Source organism: Rhinolophus hipposideros (assembly GCF_964194185.1).
Source record: "Rhinolophus hipposideros genome assembly, chromosome: 10".
Taxonomy (NCBI): Eukaryota; Metazoa; Chordata; class Mammalia; order Chiroptera; family Rhinolophidae; genus Rhinolophus; species Rhinolophus hipposideros.
Genome location: NC_138056.1, coordinates 33,487,147 through 33,504,812, shown reverse-complemented (window position 1 = coordinate 33,504,812; position 17,666 = coordinate 33,487,147). Strand labels below are relative to the sequence as shown.

The 17,666-nt window shown below is 47.2% G+C and overlaps 1 protein-coding gene across 7 annotated transcripts in view; it reads left to right on the top strand.

Moving 5' to 3' along the window:
• The window catches only part of NAV2 (neuron navigator 2), a 710,917-nt gene that overhangs the window by 489,061 nt on the left and 204,190 nt on the right, over positions 1–17,666 (top strand). For 5 of the 7 annotated variants that reach the window (XR_013994137.1, XM_081061902.1, XM_081061900.1 and 2 more), the window contains exons 4-6: positions 1,164–1,236; positions 10,652–10,913; positions 14,997–15,065. Coding sequence is in view for 6 of the 7 variants with exons in the window: in XM_081061902.1 (XP_080918028.1) it covers positions 1,164–1,236; positions 10,652–10,913; positions 14,997–15,065 (404 nt within the window). In the remaining variant the exon portion in view is untranslated. The remainder of the gene's footprint in view (positions 1–1,163; positions 1,237–10,651; positions 10,914–14,996; positions 15,066–17,666) is intronic. The other 2 variants (XM_081061904.1, XM_081061901.1) reach the window with 1 other exon arrangement.

Here is a 17,666-nt window from a genome sequence, read left to right as displayed (position 1 = left end):
GACATCTGGGGGAGCATTGATGTGACCTTCAGGAAGACTGCTGGAAGACTGGAGCATACTCTACTCAAATTAAAGCTCTTAAAATGTAGACACTTCATTCTCTGTGGCTATGAAGGAGCCATGAGATATGGCTTGGGGGAGGGAAGGGAGAAGAGTCATATGTATACTGTATACTGCGGAAGACAGTCATTTATTAGTTAAAAATAAATTCCATGGGTTAAATACTGGTTTCAGTCATAAGAATGTTGATGGTGCCTAGGAAGTCAGGTGGGTGGTGCATGGTTGTGGAGGTAAGGGAGATTGCCACTGTGAAATGCAAACTGAATGAAATTCAAAGATCCTTGTGCCAAGTCAAAAACAGTTTCTTTTATGTATGGTCACTGTTGACATTAATCAAGCCCGAACATTTTCCTGTGGACCAAAAATAATTAGCTCTGACAACTGAATTCAAATCAGACCTTTAGGAATGACCTCATTGTTCTTCCGTGAGGGCTGTACTTTGGCTCACCCTTTGCCATGGCATCAGCCCTGGCAAAGATGGGAGGCCTCCCGGTCTCTGTCAGGTGGGTCCCTTCTTGCTACAGAAAACACAAAGGACATAGGGCTTCCGTGAGGTTGCAGCCCTCCCTGCTCATCTGCAATGCCTGCCATCCTGAGAATTTTTTGAATAAACACTATCCAGATTCCTGCTGAAATTCCCATTCACCGTTTGTACATTTGACTTCCTGCCTCCTCAGTGGCTAGAAATTTCTCCGAGCTACTAGTAGAGAGGTGGGTCTACTAACCTTGTCCCACCTCTGTTTTTCTGGAAGCTGCTCAAGTTTTCAGGATTGCACTGGTGACAGTGATCCACATAAAAGCTCCAATTCCACTCTGGTTATTTTTGGCAGTTGTGAGCAATCCAAGGCCTCAACTTTTGGCTCTGTATGGTTGGTATATTAGGTAACCTTTTCCTGTGCAAGTACAGACAAAGGAGAGAGAGTCTTGACCTGCATCCATCTGTTCATCCGGTGTTTTCATGTCCTTCTGTTTTTCCTTGTGAAGAACCTTAGCGAATGCACAAGGAACCCTCTCTCTGACATAGCACTTTGTTTCTAATAAGAGATGGCTCTGGAGAAGGTTGAACATTTATTGAGTGTATATTGTTGTTTCTTTCCTCCTAGATTGAAAATATAGATGCCTGCTTGAATTTCCTGGCAGCTAAGGGAATAAACATCCAGGGGCTGTCTGCAGAAGGTAAGTCAGCACTTGTCACGAAGCTGCCTTTTCATCATTAGAAATGCCCACCTGTTACTTATTGATGACATGAATATGGTTAAAACAAGAGATACTGGTGGGCTCTTCTGGTTTTTTCCTTCTGGTTTTGATGTAGTTCAGTGCTTGTCTAGACTTGAAGATGCCAAGTTTTTGACAACCTAAAGACTCACTCCAAGAATGCATATTCAACCATGCTGGCCATGTCTGCAAGACACTGAGGGAATTGTGAGGACATAGCCGCTTCTCTTTCAGAAGGGCCTGATCAAACAATGCTGATTTTATTCACCCGACTAGCAATTCAGTTAATTATCAAGCCAGGCCTTATCTGTGGGAGAGAGAACACTTAACCACAGAACATATTTAAAGTGTACAGTTCCCAGGGAGAAATGCCGAATCCTTATCTCTTACTTTTATTAGAGGAAGCAGTACTTTTTTTTAGCTTAAAAAAAAATAAAAACCTTTGATTTATTAATGAGATGCTACATTTTGACATCCCGATTAGTTTTTAATTAACTCAAATTTCGTGGCTAATTAGCACCTTAGTGTTTGCTGGTGGTTTTCTATTCAATTAGGTATTGGTCTGGAGATGGCTGGTCTAACTTCTCAGCCTCTTCAGGCAACATCTTGCTCTGGAAACGTTTGTGCTCTCGCTCCTATTTGTAAACACAAGCAGCTGCCAGCTCCAGAGCTGCCATGGGCCCCGGCATGCTCCCAAACTCATTAGGCTGCACCTGCCTCCACTTTTCCCAGAGCAGGTAAAGCAGTTTGGGCTTTAGATGACACCCCCTTTCCCTAGCAAGGTTGCGTTTTGAAAAGATGCCTGTGAACATCGACTTAGGACGGGTCGGGTAGGTGGTCAGGGTGGGGAGGACGGGAGCCGTGAGGAAGGACACAGCCCAACCCAGCAGGTAAGTTTGCAAAGGTGATGGATTGCAATCCGGCCGGTTCCTTGCCTCTGTTCTGCAATTCAGTGGAAGTTTGCTTTTCCTGGCTGTGTTTCTGAGTTGCAGTCTCTTCCAGTATGTGGGGTGGGTGGCCACTCCCGGGGTCTCATGGGTGTGTCGTGTCTCGGATGGTGGCTGTTGGAATTCCCTGAGTGGGAACTTGAATGAGCTGGGCCTGTTCCAGGTCAGGCCTGGTTGCACTGCTTCCAGAGGTCTCTGAAGCAGCTGTCGGGTGGTGTATCGTAATCCCAGCTCTGTGGGGGATGGGGGGGTCCTACGTGGGTTCCTTTGCCCTAGGGTGTGAGCCCTCCTCTCATTCTCTCTGATGAGATCAGAGAGAAGTGACGTGTGACGTGTACATTGCTGGGACATGGGGGGATTGGTGGTGGTGTTTCCTTGGATAGGTAGGGAGACGCAAATTCCCATTCCCAGGAAGACGTTATTTCCTCCTGGTGGAGAGTTCCCGGGCCGGCCTGTAGGTGGCAGGCACGTGCTCGGAGGTTCTGGGCGAGGTGGGATCCAGGTCTGGGTCCCGTGGCAGAGCTTCAGCTGAGCCTTTTACAGAGTCTTGCTCAGCAGAGGGGGCTCTGGGCTATGGACTCAGTGGGCCGGCTTCATCCCACGTCGCCTGGGGGGGACCCCTGGCCACTCTGCCATCTATCTCCCCAGTGTCCTGCTTTCTGCCCCGGTTATCTCCACCACCACCCCATCCACCTGCCTCATCCTCTGCACCGTAAGGCATACAGAATCTACTCAATAAATATTTGTTGACTGAATAAGTGCCAGCTGCGCTTTTAAGGCTTTTACACGTATCACGTCCAACTCTCACAACCGAAGTTGGCATTTCTAATAGGCTGAGTTTACAGATGAGGAAACATCAGCTTAAAGAGGTTATGACTGACCTCCCCCAAGGGCTGTAGCTGGTGTGTGGCAGAGTCAGGATGTGCACCCACGTCTGTGTGATTTCAGAGCTCCTGTGCGTGGTGTCTTTGGGGGTAGCAGATGGATTAAAATCTAGGCATGCCATGTACGAGAGGAAGAAATCAGAAAAGACTGAGAACTCTGGCTTAGAAATGGTTGTGTAGCCTCTGAGGGCATGTAATGCAGACACTCGTCTGCCATTCCCCAGATGCTTCTGGGTGGGATGTGGCCCTGTGAGTCTCTGCGCATAGAGGAGCATACTTGTAACGAGTGTATCAATCGTTGTGGCATCACTATGATGTGGATTTTTGGTATTTCAGTAACTGCCCCCAACTGTGTTATGTTGACCCCTCCATTTTTCCGCTGGGTCAAGACTCAACGGTGGCCAGAATCGGTAACTTTTAAGTCACACTCATTATTAGAACAGTTCTATGCCTCAGTTTTGTGACTCAGTCTTATTCATTTTTAAACTTCAGTCTCAAACTCCACTCAAACTCCACTCAAAGCTCTTTTCCCCTAGGCCCCCCAAGTGCAGGTGCCTTTGTTATGGGTGGATGAGGACATGATAACGTGACTTCCTTTCCCTCCCCTTGTTCCTGTGCCTGAATCTCCAGGTCTGGAGTAGCACAGAGGAAGCAGAATGTGGCTGACAGTGAAGTTGCTGTCCCCCTCTTGGATAATTGCCACTGTCCCAAGGTGGGAGCCTCTGAATGCTCTGCTGACCAGGAACTCACTCCTACGCTGCTCCCAGGACCTTGGTAGTTAGTCTTCTGTGAGATCCGACTCGTTCTTCCAGCTCACTCCCAGCTGGGAGCATTCTTGTCCCATCTCCCTCGTTCCGGCCCTACACTGAGGTGATCCTGATAAGGATATAGCCCTCAGTCTCATGATTCCCCCATTTATCCTCCATAGAAACAGCCGGAAGGTATGGGCTCCATCTTCCACTTGCAGTCCGTAGAACAGGCCTCTTGTCACCTGGAAGTCCCCCTTCCCCACCCCATACAATCTGTCTACAGCTCTTTTCCTCTCAGATGGCCAAGAGGCCAACTCTCTGCTAAGCAGGTGTCCATCTGGGGCTGGAATATCAGGACCCCTACTTGGAGTGAGTCTCCAAGAGCCTCCTGGCCTTTGACTTTAAGGAGTGCAGGGATCCCACCTTCTTTCTCCTCGGTGAGGGAGGAGATACCCTGTCTCTGTGCTCATCAAACATGATCACGCCCCCCCCCTCAATGACACTCTCTCATCTACATCTTGTATTGATTTTTGCGGGGAAGTGAGGGATGATGATGGCATTTGGTGGTAAGACAGATTTTGAACTCTTGCTGTCTTATGGGGTTACTGGACCCAACCTTGGTCCATTCCTTGAACTTATAAAGCAAGGGTACATAGAGCCTTTTATCCTCAAATGGGCCTTATTCACAATTTCATGATTACTTGAGATGCCGGTAACTTATAGGAATGGAAGCCATTTATTGAGAACTCACTATGTGTGAGTCATGGAGCTAAGTGCCATGCACATTTTATATTTATTCCTCCCAGAAACCTCATGAGATCAGTATTTGCATTATCCCCATAATACAGATGAGGAAACTAAGGCCAAAAGAGATTAAGTTACACATGGGGAAAAGGACTTCCACGAGGTCAGTAGTGGGTACTCAGATTTGCTGATTCAGAGGCCTGGTATTTTCTACTACTCACTGCTACCCACACTTCTAACCATCTGCATAAGTACTAGAAAAGCATTATAGTGTTTGAAGAAATAATGTAGTCTTAATGCTTTTTGTTTTCCTTTTGAAGATGATTGAGTGCCCTGAGGCTCCTCCTCTGATGAAAAAAAATAAATAAAACATCAGGGGTTGGAAAGCCCCACAGGTATATCTCCACCCTTTCCCAGTGACGAAAGCTGGTTTTGAACCCAGGAAGGTGTATGCACCTGTCCTTGAAGCATTTCAGCAGCGCAGGTCCTGCCCCAACCTGTCTGTTAGAGAGCCACAGAGAGCCTTTGTTCCCGGGCACAGGCAGCAGGTGCCTGTGGGCAGAAGCTGCAGACCCAGGTGAGTCCTGTGGTGATGCTGCTGGTTTGGGTCACGTCCCCTGGACTAAACCTCTTTACCCGCTCAGTGTTCCCGAAGGCTGAACCCATCCGTTTGCTCTGGAGACTTGCCCGAGTCCTGTGAGCTTGGCTATCACCCTGACCTGGGTGATTTTCAAGATCCCTTCAACCCCTCCCCGACACACATGTCACCTGTCATGACCATCTGTAATCCTGTCCCTGTGAGGAAGGATGACCTTTATCCCTGGGAGTTTCGAGAACACCTGGGGTTTGTGCCACCTGGCCCTGAGCCCGTCTCCCTGTACTAGAGAAGTAGAGGTCCAGGGGAATGGCAGGTGTATCCTATTTAGTTCACCAACTGTTCGCTGGGCACATCCTATATGCCAGGCATAGCGCTAGGCCCTGGGGTGCACAGAGAGTCAAGTCAGTCATACAAAGCTCGCCTTAATTCTAAATGAGAGCTGTGCTCATGGTACAGGATCCAGTGCTGTCCAAAGAAAGACAGCAGTCAGCTTTGCAGCAGTCAGCAGTCAAGGGGTGCTTCACAGAGGCGGTGATGTTTCCCTTGGGTTTTACAGGATGCACAGGCATTCATCAGACAAAAGGAAGGTGAAGGGAAATCTAGACATACGAGTAAGATGGGGCCTGGGTAGTATGGTGGGAGCAAAGGACTAGCTCTTTGTCAACCTTGCAGATTGAAGAAACCGAGGCAGGACGATCCTTCCAGGTGCCTCTGGCAAGGAGTGTATGCTTCCAAGGGAAATCAATTGCTGACTTGATGAGCTCAGACCTGGGTTTGCTGCTCTGATGTCCAGCGACTGAGATGCTGAGCTTGTTTCTTCTTTCATCCTGAGCCAGAAAGCAGGAGGTCTTTCTGGACATTTAGGATAAAAACAGCATGTGGATCATTTCCTACCCATGTCACCTGAGTTGGCAGTGTACAGGGGACCATTTCTGTCTCTCACCAGAAGGGACCCTGTAGGGTCTCCTCTCACCCCCTCAGCCACTTCCCCTGTGGGTAGAATCATTGACAAGCTTGGTGAGCAGTCCACAGAAGTGTTGCAGGAGTGGGGTGGGAAGTCATGTGGTGAATGTAGGTTTGTGTAGACGGCCCATCTTGAGGAATTATGCCCCAGAATCCATAGTCCTGACTCAGCTGGGCGAGCCACTGTGGCTAAAGGCAATTGAATAGGAATCCTGCAACTCTGCTGTCTGAGGCAGCCCTCCCTTTACGTCCAAATCTCTTCTTCCCTGCAGAGCAAATTCTTTGTATTAGATTATCCCAGTACTCGTGCCTTTGGAAACCAGGCCTGAGGTTTCTCTTAAATAACATTGAAAGAAAATAATTCTCTTACTTATGCTACCCTTTGTGCCTAATATTCCCTATGGCATCTGTGCAGATTAGTACCAGCCAATGAGAACAAAGAGCTCAGTCAGAACCCAAAGACATTAAGAGTCCAGGCAATACTGAATTCTATTGGAAACTGGATATGCAGTTTGTTCTTCAGTTTACATGGGGACATCCACAGGAAGAGAAAGCAGAGCAGGGTTCCCCTGTTGGTTGAGACACCAGCCAGCCAGTGTCTCCTTGGACAAGTCAGTTCACTCTAGGTCAACCGTTTTTTCCTTCTCTAGACACCAGGAGGATAAGGACAGTTGATCAGATACAAAATGGTACTTTTTCCAAAGCCTTGGGAAATGTCGTGAGGGAAACATTTTTGTGGGTTGGTTGGCAAAAATAACATTTTGTTTTTAGACTGCCTCTGGAGCCTGCTTACCAGGCCTCATGAAATGACATTCAGAAACAGGGAAAGAACAATTCTAGCTGTTTTGGAGCCTGTCTGTTGTAGACCACCCATATCATAAACTGGGTGGCTTTCAAGAGCATTCACCCCTCTTGAGGTTTGTGTTCTGAAAAAAAGAAAAACAGTCCAAATGTTCACCAACTGGTGAGTGGACAAACAAAATGTGGTACATCTGTAAAATGGGGTAATAGTCAGCAATGTAAAGAAAGAAACTAATGATAAATGCTCTAACCTGAACTTAAAAATATTATGCTAAACGCAAGATGCTAGATGCAATAGACTCCGTGCCGTGTGACTCCATGTATATGCCATGTCCAGAATAGGCAAATCTGTAGAAGCAGAAAACAGATTAGAGGTCGCCTGGGGACTGTTTTGGGGATTGACTGTGAGAGAGCATGACGACTCTTTGTAACTCTACTGAAATCATTGTACACTTAATTTTATGGAGGAGAATTATACCTCAATAAAGCTGTTTTAAAAGAAACAATACAAAACAGAAGATCACCAGTGAGTTTTCTCTGATATGAGAATATCCATGATTCCTTTCCTTGACCTTGTGACTGGCACACGGGATGTGTAGGAAGAATAGACAGTGTTACCAAGCTTCCCTTCAGGGAAGAACCCTGTGGTGAGTGCTGAGGAGGCCGTGGGTAGAGGGACGATATTTTCTGAACCCAAAAGGGGAATTACTGAGTCAGGCCATGTCCGAAGGGCTTCGCACTCATTTTCTCATTTAATCTTCCCTTAATTCTCATAACCACTCCGTGGGGAAGGCGCAGCATGCCACTGCCCATTTTAAAGACAAAAACTGAGACAAAACAGAGATGATGAGTCTTATGAATACTCAAAGTCTAGAAGGAAGGGACTGTAGAGATTCAAACCCAAGTCTTTCTGGCTCTGAAAATCACGGATCTTTATCCTAAAAGATGTTGCCTCCTCAGGAAGTGTGTTTATAGGAACACTGTGCTCTTTGACCAATAAAAATCTGTTTTAGGGAATAAGGCAACAAACCGTTATGAACAATAAGTGTTAACGACCACAGTAGGTAGAGTGTGACAAAACTGCCTCCTGCTCTACCTTGAGTTGGGCTGGTAGGTTATGAGAGTGGTGACGTGGACATGCCAGCTTTTTGCAGTGGGCGACCTCTGAGCCCCTGGGATATGCTGATTTGTTGGTTCCTCCCTTCTTTGATTTTCTTGCATGGTTTAAACAAATGTATTATGGGATATTTGACAGATTCCACAACAAAAGAATACTTGTAGAAGAATGAAGAATACTTACATGACCACCAGTTAGCTTAATAAAACATCATCTGGTGTGCTTTTCACCACACAGGATGAGTACACAAGAAAGCCAAGTTACAGTGTTAGGAGACCAGGCTTTGAGCTAGAAAAACCTAGACTCAGATCCCAGCTCCAGCATTTATTATCTTAGGAGGTCATAAAACCTTTCTGAGCCTCTGCTTCCCCTTAAGAGAGGGATAATAATACTCACCAGGTTGTAGGGATTGCATGAGATCGTGCATGTAAAGAGCTTAACCCGATACATAGAAATCAGTAGTAGCTCTCGTTATTATAAATAAGGTGTATATAACCTGACATTTATAAACAGCACTAAAAACCTTACATAGATTTCGTCTAGCTCCATGACTAGCCCTATTTTCTCCTTTCAGTGAATTCATTTTGGGGAAATTACCTGCCTTCCCAAGTTCCTTAATAGGTCCTAACTTGCATGCCAGCTCTTGATGGTCTCATCTTGATTCTGTCCCTAACTCCTGTCACTGTCCAGCTGCGTGACCACGGGTATGTCACTTCACCCTCCATTTTTGCCATGAGTAAAACGAGCCTACTGCATCATTCTGTCCGAGCCGCATATTCTGTGCCCCTGATGCACTTGTAAGGACTTTTGGAAGCAGAAATAGAACCAGCCACGAGTGTGTGCTTCCTCTTAACTTCCCGAGGACAGAGAAGGAAGCCGAGTGGAAGGGTTAGAGCTGACCGGTCCAAAGAAACGGAGTGGGATGGGGGAACGTGGCCACCTCCTTGGAACCTTCTCTGCTCCCTGCATTGAACACGGGGTTTATACGCATCCTGATCTGTCCAGGTCAGTCCTGGCTTACACCTTTCATTCAGGTGTAATTAAAAGTCCCCCCCCCCCACTCCCTTCACTTTCAAATGTATTGTGGTTTCATGATAAATTATAAGAGCACCATAGTAAAGCCCCTCATTTTTAGGACATGAAGCTGGAGCTATATGGGGCCTTATACAGGATTCTGGGACTACAGTTGTCGCATAGTGACCAAGACCAGTGACAGACGGTTTGCATTGTGCTTTCACATACATGCTCTCGTTCCATCTGCAGAACAACCGCGTGTGATGAGGCAAGCTGTGTCAACATTGCCATTGAGGGGCAGAGAGATTCAGTGACGGGCCCAGGATCCGGCAGCTAATAAGTGGTAGACTACAGACTGGAACTCAAGGCTTAGGTTTTCCAAAAGCTGTGCTCCTGTCAGTGTTGTTCCACTGTCAGAGCCTGCTAGCTCCCAAAGTAGAGAGTGAAGGCTGGAGTCTAGGCAGTGTGGATTATCAGTCTCTTCAGAGCCTGGAGAAGGCCTGCTCCAACAGGAAGTAATTCAGCTCTGCCTAATCAGCGGCTTCCACCCAGGGCACTGGCAGGCTTGCAGGGAATGAGGCCTGTGCTTGAAAGGACCCAATTCCTGCCTGCTGCCCCTCCACTGGTCGGTTTCTTTATCAGCAGCCTCTTCCCTAGCCTGAGGCTAACCCGCATTACCTCCCTTTGTGAGGCTTCCCTTCCTCTGAACCCCTCCCTCCGCTCAGGCTCTCAGCAAAGCAGAGGAATCAGCCCAGCTGGTGTTTAAAAGCACTGCACACATGAAGGGATTGCCCAAGGAGAAACATCCTTGCATGTACAGCCTCTGCCTGTGAAAAAACACCTTCTTCCTTCTCTGCAGCTCTATGCCTGCCTTGAAGAAAATCCATTTTAACATCTGAAAAATTCCATCTGGAACAAAAATGTTCTTATCCCCACTCTGCTCGAATTTCTTTTAGTATAGGAGAAGTTTTGCCTGAATTCTTTACAGAAGCAAGTCCTATAGCCTATCCCCACACCCATTCCAAATTAAAATGATTCAGTCAGCGGACAAGAGAGACACAGAGCCTTGTATTTGAGGAAAGGATGGTTGGGTGCAGCCGTGCAAGGATTGTGGGCTGGGACAGCGGCCACGGGGCACACTGCGCGTTGCTAGAAGCAGAGAACACGGACTTGGCAGAGCCCCGTGAAGACCACTGCGTTTCCCTCAGCGCTGGGAACCTCTGCTGTCCCAGGTCATTGACTCTGCCCTTAGAGCAAGCACAGTCTTGCTCTGACTCTCACTTTTTTGGTCGTGTCTTTACTGAGAATTTCTTTCTGGCACTCGTCAGACATCCAGTTGCAACTTGCCTCATGTATCTACTCTAATCCCAGTGGGGAGAATAAGCTAATTTCTTTGTGGTGTAGGCCTGACTTTAATTGACTGTGATACCAATTACATAAGTGTTTGGGAAATCTGTCATATCCTGGAGGAATTCAACCCTGCGAGGGCCGAAACAGCCCATTGAACTGGAGCAAGAAAGGACTCCTCCTCTAACCAGACTCTCTTTGCTGTCTTGCAGAAATCAGGAATGGAAACCTCAAGGCCATTCTAGGTCTCTTCTTCAGCCTCTCCCGGTACAAGCAGCAGCAGCAGCAGCCCCAGAAGCAGCACCTCTCCTCACCGCTGTCGCCTGCCGTGGCCCAGGCGGCCGGGGTCCCTTTCCAGTGCCAGGCTGGCACTGCTCTGCAACAGGTGCCAGCCAGTCCCCAAGCCCCGTGCCAGCCTCACCAGCCAGCACCACCACATCAGCAGTCAAAAGCACAAGCTGAAATGCAGTCCAGGTGGGGGCTCCTCGCCAACTGATAAAAATTCTGTTTTGTCAGAGGCCCTCCTCCACACGGGCCAAGTTCTAGCCTCTGCTGACGGGATTTCTCATGCACAGTGTCACAGTGTTGAGAACTGCTGGTGGTGAGTGAGGAAGGAGCATGACCTTGAAACCCAGGCCTCTGCCTGTGCGTGGTGGTGATGTGTACTTTTATATCTGATCCCCAGCAGCCAAAGCTAATTAGCCGCTTCTGCCTTAATCCTGGCCCACTACACACACACTCGTAAGCAGTCAACAGCCCCTAAAATAGACTCCAAATGCCTTTTGCATGTCTGCCTACAAGCTTGGGTGTTCAGTGTTGTGTGTGGGAATAATTGTACTTACTGGAGGCAAGTTGTCCTCCGGCAGATAGCTCTGCTTTGCCAGAAGACAAATGTCAAGAACAACAAAGGGAGATGGCAAGTGGTCGTGAGCCACCTTCCCTGAGAGCGCTGGCATTCCCTCATGGGAGCAGTTACCATTAAGTGTGACTGGGTGTTGGTGGCCTTAGCGTGATGGTGGCTGTGTCAGCTGTGGTCCTCCGCTTTGCAGGATTAGGTCCTGGATTTTGTTGGTGTTCCCAGGGGGTCTGATGCTTGCCAGTGGAACTCACCATCGAATGACGTACAAGCAGAGCACCAATCTTTACCGTCTACTGTTACAGTGGGAATAGTTGAACTCCTAAACAACTCTGCAAAAGATCACCTTGTAAAACGTGGGGTTTCATAGCAGGAGAAAAAGGAAGGGGTTAGAAACTAGAACATTTTTGACTCATCGTCAGGTTCTGGAGAAAAGTCCCCAATAATTGTTGTTTTTTTAAGCTGTAACCCTTTAGCTCTCAAACCTCCATGTCACTAATCAAATAGATTCTCGATTTCATTTATTATGTGCTATAGATTAATGGCCTTTACTTTCCAGTGCCCCCAAAGCACCTGCGTTCATAGTCATAGGGCTGTCCACCCACCTCCACACCTTTCGAGCCCATTGAAGTTGGGCAGAGCACAAAGCAGTTCAAACAAAGCAGGTGCCTTCTAGATGTTACCGTTTTTCTTTCCCATGAGAAGTGCTGTTTCCCAATTGCAATGCTATTAAAACCAGCAGTGATGGATGTGATGTAAATCAGATCCTCTAATGAATTATCTAATTGTATCCAGTTCACATTATGGAAATGTGTGGGCTGGCAGAGATGCCCAGGCTAGCAATGAGGAATAGATAACCAGGCAGCCGGCCTCTGCACTCTTGCCCTGAAATACCACCCAAGTGGGAGCTATGCTCTGATCAGAGGTCTCTGACGGACCTGAATGATGGAGTGATCAGGACATCGTTTCACACACTGATTCTGCAGACTGTTTATTCCCCAGATGGTACCTGGCCAGGGGAAGGGTCCTATGGGGGGAGGGGGGAGTTGGGAGATAATCTGAGTTAAGTTATAACTGTTATTGACGTTCATCTCAGATCCTCGAATCTGCCAATACACCTTCAAGTATTTAGTTCGTGTTTGAATGCCTTTAGTGTGCCAGGCACTTGGGGGGCAAGGGTGAATGAGATAGCCAGGGTACCTACTTTCTACTTTCTACTGGAGGAAGCAAGCAAATAAACAGGCAAGAGAACTATCAGAGTGGTGTTCAAAGGGGATGGGATTCAGAGGGATTGCGTTGGTAATTTAGGTGGGGTTGATAGGAAGGTCTCCCTGGGACTTGACCCTGGAGTGGAAATATGAAGGACAAAGAGTGAGGCATACAGAGCTCACCTGGGGAATACATCGGGGCAGCGGGAGCAGCTGCTACAAAGGCCCTGTGCTAGGAGCTGGGCAGGTGAGAGGAGCAGAAAGGAGGCGAGTGTGGCTGGAGCTGAATGGGTGAGGGGAGGAGGGAAGTGAACAGGTGACCTGTAAGCAGAGAGGGCTGCCACCATTTACATGGAGGACAGTGTGACTGGTGGCCCTGGAGTCCAGCAGTGCTGTGGCCCAGAGACCATGTCACAGAGTGCTGGCTAAGCTGGGTAGAGAGTTTGTTTTTCATTGTAAAAGTGGCTGGAAGCCATTGGAGAGTCTTGAGCAGGAGAGAGACTTGATTGGATTTACAGTTTAAAAAAAGTCACCTTTGCTTCTTTCTGGAGAGTAAGAATGTGGAGGAGCAAGAAGAGAGGGAAGGGTCTCAGTTAAGAGGCTTCCGTGGTCTCCTGGAGGATAGTCGCTGGGATGGGATGGAGCAGGTATGGAGATGGACCAACTCAGGGCATTTTGCAAGGTGAGCTAACAACAGGACTGCAGGTAGGTGGGCTACCTGGAGTGAGGGGGAGGAATCAAGATGAAGCGTAGATTTCTGGCTTGAGCAGTTAGGTCAATGGTAGTTTTTATTGATTTCAGGACGCCAGGGAGAAGCACACATGTGCACTGTGGATCTTCAGAAGAGGGGCCTAGAAAGCACTCCTCAAACTCGGCCACAGAACTCTTCTTATTTGATACAGCACCTCACTGCATGGGCTTCCAAGGCACATGTGTGGAGAAACACTGGGCGGCTGTTACTGAGCTCTGCCAGCCCCAGGCATTGATTTCCATGATGGGCGTTTGTTTTCTTAAAAGAACCCGATGTTCCAATCAGGACAGCGATCTCCCAGTAAGAAGAAACACCCTACTATTAATATATGCTTTATGGAAAGAAGAGCCAAACTCACTTAAGCCAGCTTTTTATATTCATTTGTTCCAGAGTGTTCTTGCCCTTGTGGTCCCTGACCCTGCAATGTGGTGGCACAGACTGGCCTTTGGAGTGGCTCTGTGTCCTCACTCATCCTTTATCTCACTCAGATTTGGCTACTTCTGCAGGTGATTGGCTTCGTCCATGACGTACTGACCCCTTCTCATTTACTTCCCAGAAGATATATCTTATTTTCAAGTCCTAGGGCTCCGATAGCCCATGCTAGTACTCTGGCTATACATTGAAGAATAGTCGAGTTGCCTCACTGGCTCAGTTCTGTTGTAGCACTATCCCCAGATTCTGACTGTGATAACCCAAGTCCCAAGGGTAATGGTATTGACCTTTGGTCATCAATGTTAAATGCCAGGTTTGTTTGGGTTCTCTGTTAGAAGTCTGCCAGATAGGAACATGCCTAAATACTGTACCTCTTGGGATAGCAAATGCTAAAACTTGGCAACTTTCCCATGGTGTTTATGAATACAGGAGTAATGGAAGCTGGCCAAGGACACTTGAGACATTGGCGTGAAGGAAGCAGAGCAACTCTCCCGAGGTGGCCAAGTGGAGACTCACGTCTCCCTCTTTACTTCAGCCCTTCTCATGAATTTACATCAGGGCTGAGAACTTGGTTCACATTGCCTCACAATTCCTCATGAAAGTCCTCACCAGTCCAGAGACCAGGAGAGGAGCATCAGCCCCAAGACGTGCTTCCCTCTCCATCTGTGTCTACCACGTATTATCAACAGTCAGCAGTTTAAGGAAAAAACAAGTTATTTTCTTCATTCTCTTCTGCCTATTCCCTCACTTCCTAAGTCTAGAGACACCAACATTGTATTTCTCATCTCAGATCCTTTTTTGAACATGGGAGAGGATGTGTGGCTTCAAGAAGATAAATATTTTCACCTTTCATAAGGTGGTAAATAAGTTTAACTTGCAAACATCTGTGCCCTTTGTTTTGGTCAACTTTATGGGACATTCAGGGTGTTCATACGGAAAGAACCCTGGTAGGATGTGGACGAGAAGCATCTAAATACTTTAGAAAAGTGTAAACTTGTCAGAGACCCCTTGTTCAGATCTAATTATGGGAAGAAGGCTTTATCGTGACTGGTAACAGAAAAGATATTTGGTGTTTAAAAGAAAACCATGAAAGTTTTTAGGTGACCTTGGCAGCACTTTCTTCACATTGGAAATTTATCAAATCAGCAAAGTTAGACCTACAAAGAAAGCTGCATACTGTGGGAAAAGTGGGCAGAGGGAAAGCTAGGAGCATGAGCATTGTCGTAAGACTCCTGTTGTTTATTTGTGTGTCTGATGTATCTTCTCTCCCCTCACTCATCTCTTCCACTTTTTTCTTTCCTATAATACAGTGCATCATCCAAGGACTCATCTCAAAGCAAAATCATCCGCTTCACTCTGGGTCAGAAAAAGATCTCTAGGTTAGACTTTCTCTGTGTCCTGCAAAGCATGGTTTCCACCCAACCCATTGTTCCTTTGCTCTGGCTGCATTTCCTTTTGGTCCCTCTCCCCATTTCATGTTTGCAGTTTGAGAAAACCAAACATGCTTTGGCCAATGACCCAGTGTTAGAGTTTTAAGAGTGAACATGGGGATGTTGAAGACGGAGAGGGAGGGGTGTGTGTGTGTGTGTGTGTGTGTGTGTGTGTAAGAGCAGGAGACGGAGGGAGGGATGGGCAGAGTATAAGTAAGTGAGGCTGACGTGCACATGTTTCTGCATTTCATTGATTTTGCCTTTGATCGCTTTGTTATCAGAATCCATTCTGATTTAGGGAGAGGTGAGTGCCTATGTAGTTTTTGCAGTGGCTTTGTGATGAGTTTGGCCCCCTGCTCTTTCCTGACCCTGATCCCGCCTCACCTGCATCTCATTTATATGTGTTGTGCTTTTTGTTGTTAAAATTACTAATGTGGGATTGGTTTTCTCTTGCTTTACAAAGACCTGAAGCATGAATCCAATTGGTTAGAAGAGACAAAGCAATAAGGCAGCTGTCTCGTTTTTTCTGGACGCTCTGTGTACCATGGTGAGACCAGCTCAGTTTCCTGAGATAAAAATTAGGTTTGCTCACTAAATAGTTCTCTTAACTCCAAGTTTGGCATCCACTGCGTCCTGTGAGGACCCATTCCAGGCTATGATAAATGCCAGTTACATCATTGTATCTACTATTATTTAAATGGTGTCAACAGCTAACATTCCTTGAATGCTTATTATGCACCAGTTTGAATGCATTATCTTATTTAATCTGCACCTCCATCTTTTTGTTGTAGGTCACATTATTATCCCCATTTTATAGGTGAGGAAAACTAAAATTCAGGGAGTTTGGTAAGTTACGCAAGGTCACACAGCCAGTGGAAAAGCAGGATTTGAGCCCAGGTGATCCCACCCCACTCCCCTCACTTTACTGACTTATTGCACTTCTGCCCCTCTCCTTGTTGAATTCTGACATTGATCTGGTTGAGGAGGCTGTTTAAATCGTATGTTTCAGCCATTCCTCCTAGGCTTCTGCTACACATTGCCCTTGTCGCGTCCTAACAGAAAGACAGGCTCCTCCTCATCATGACTCCTTTTCCTTGAATTCTCACTTAAAGGTAAAGAGATACCCACACTTCATTTCCATCTGTATTCATGTAACAAATACACACTGGATGTCTGCCCGCTGCTCCTACTCTGTTAGGCTCTAGGTGCCTTTTCAAAAAGAGATTACTTTTCTAAAAAGCTTGCACATGGGGAAATCCAACTCAGGCCCTGCCTGGCAGGGGCTTGGGGGGCAGTTGCTTTTCTGTAGAACAAGTCAGCATATTACCCAGACTTGGTTCTGGGGGTCAGGAGGGAGTCTGCATTCTTCAGTGCTTCTCATAGCCATGTGTCTCAGTCAGTTCAGGCTGCTGTAACAAACGAACCACCATGGATTAGCTGAATTAACAGACATTTATTTCGCATCCTTCTGGAAGCTGGGAAATCTGAGATCAGGGTGCCAGCACAATCAGGTTCTGATGAGGTCCGTCTTCCAGATGGCTGTCTTCTTGCTGTGTCCTCATGTGATAGAGAGCAGAGATAGAGGAAGCACACTCTCTCCATCTCTTATAAGGTGCTCATACCATCAGGAGATGGCACTCATACCATCTCTCTTATAAGGCACTCCACCCTCAGATCTAATTACCTCCCGAAGGCCCCAGCTCCAGACACCATCACTTTGGGGACTAGGGTTACAACATCTGAGTTGGGTGGGGCAGGGTACAAACATGCAGCCCATAGCCCCGTGCTAGTGACCGCTTTCCCTAGCAGAAAACATGAGGCTCAAGTCAGAACAGACACCCACTGCCCTGGCAAGTTGGGTTCCCTATTTTTTTTGGGGGGGGGGGTGTTATGCAAATATCCATACACAGGAAAGGAGGGAGAGGGTAGGTGAGCACTGAGATAACATGAACTGTTGTTTGCACAATGTGCCTAGTTCTGGGAGACAAAACAGGTAGCTGGGAAGATACCTAATTGGGAGCAAGCACATGCTCATCCTGTGCATGATTTGCTATCAGTCCCAGATGATGGAAGGAGGCAGTAGTCAGGGTGCAGTGGGCAGAGAAGTAGAAATGAAGGATAAGGGCTTGTCTGCCCCTGCCCAAGGATCTGCTGGGCAGAGCTTTCAAGTTGACCTAAAGCAAGCTCTGGCTTTCCTTCAGGGCCATGTCGCTCACCTAGAGTTTCTTTTGGAGGCATTTGGTCTCTGATGACACCAATAAAGGGGTGTCCTTTGTTTCCTTATTTGCCTAATACTCCACCCTGCCTTCACTTACCCCCCACATCCCTACCCCCAGCCTGGTGCACAGTCCGTATGAGACCTTGAGCTGATCCGGCACCACTAAGTGTAGCAGTACGTTTGGTTGCCAAAAGAAATAGGCATATTCCTTCTGGCGAGTAGGACACCTCTCCTGGAACTCTGGAAATAGGTCACTTCTTCAAGTGTAAACACTGATTGAACGAACACCGGTCAGAGCCAAACACCTTGATGGGCAGCAGGGACACTGAGCA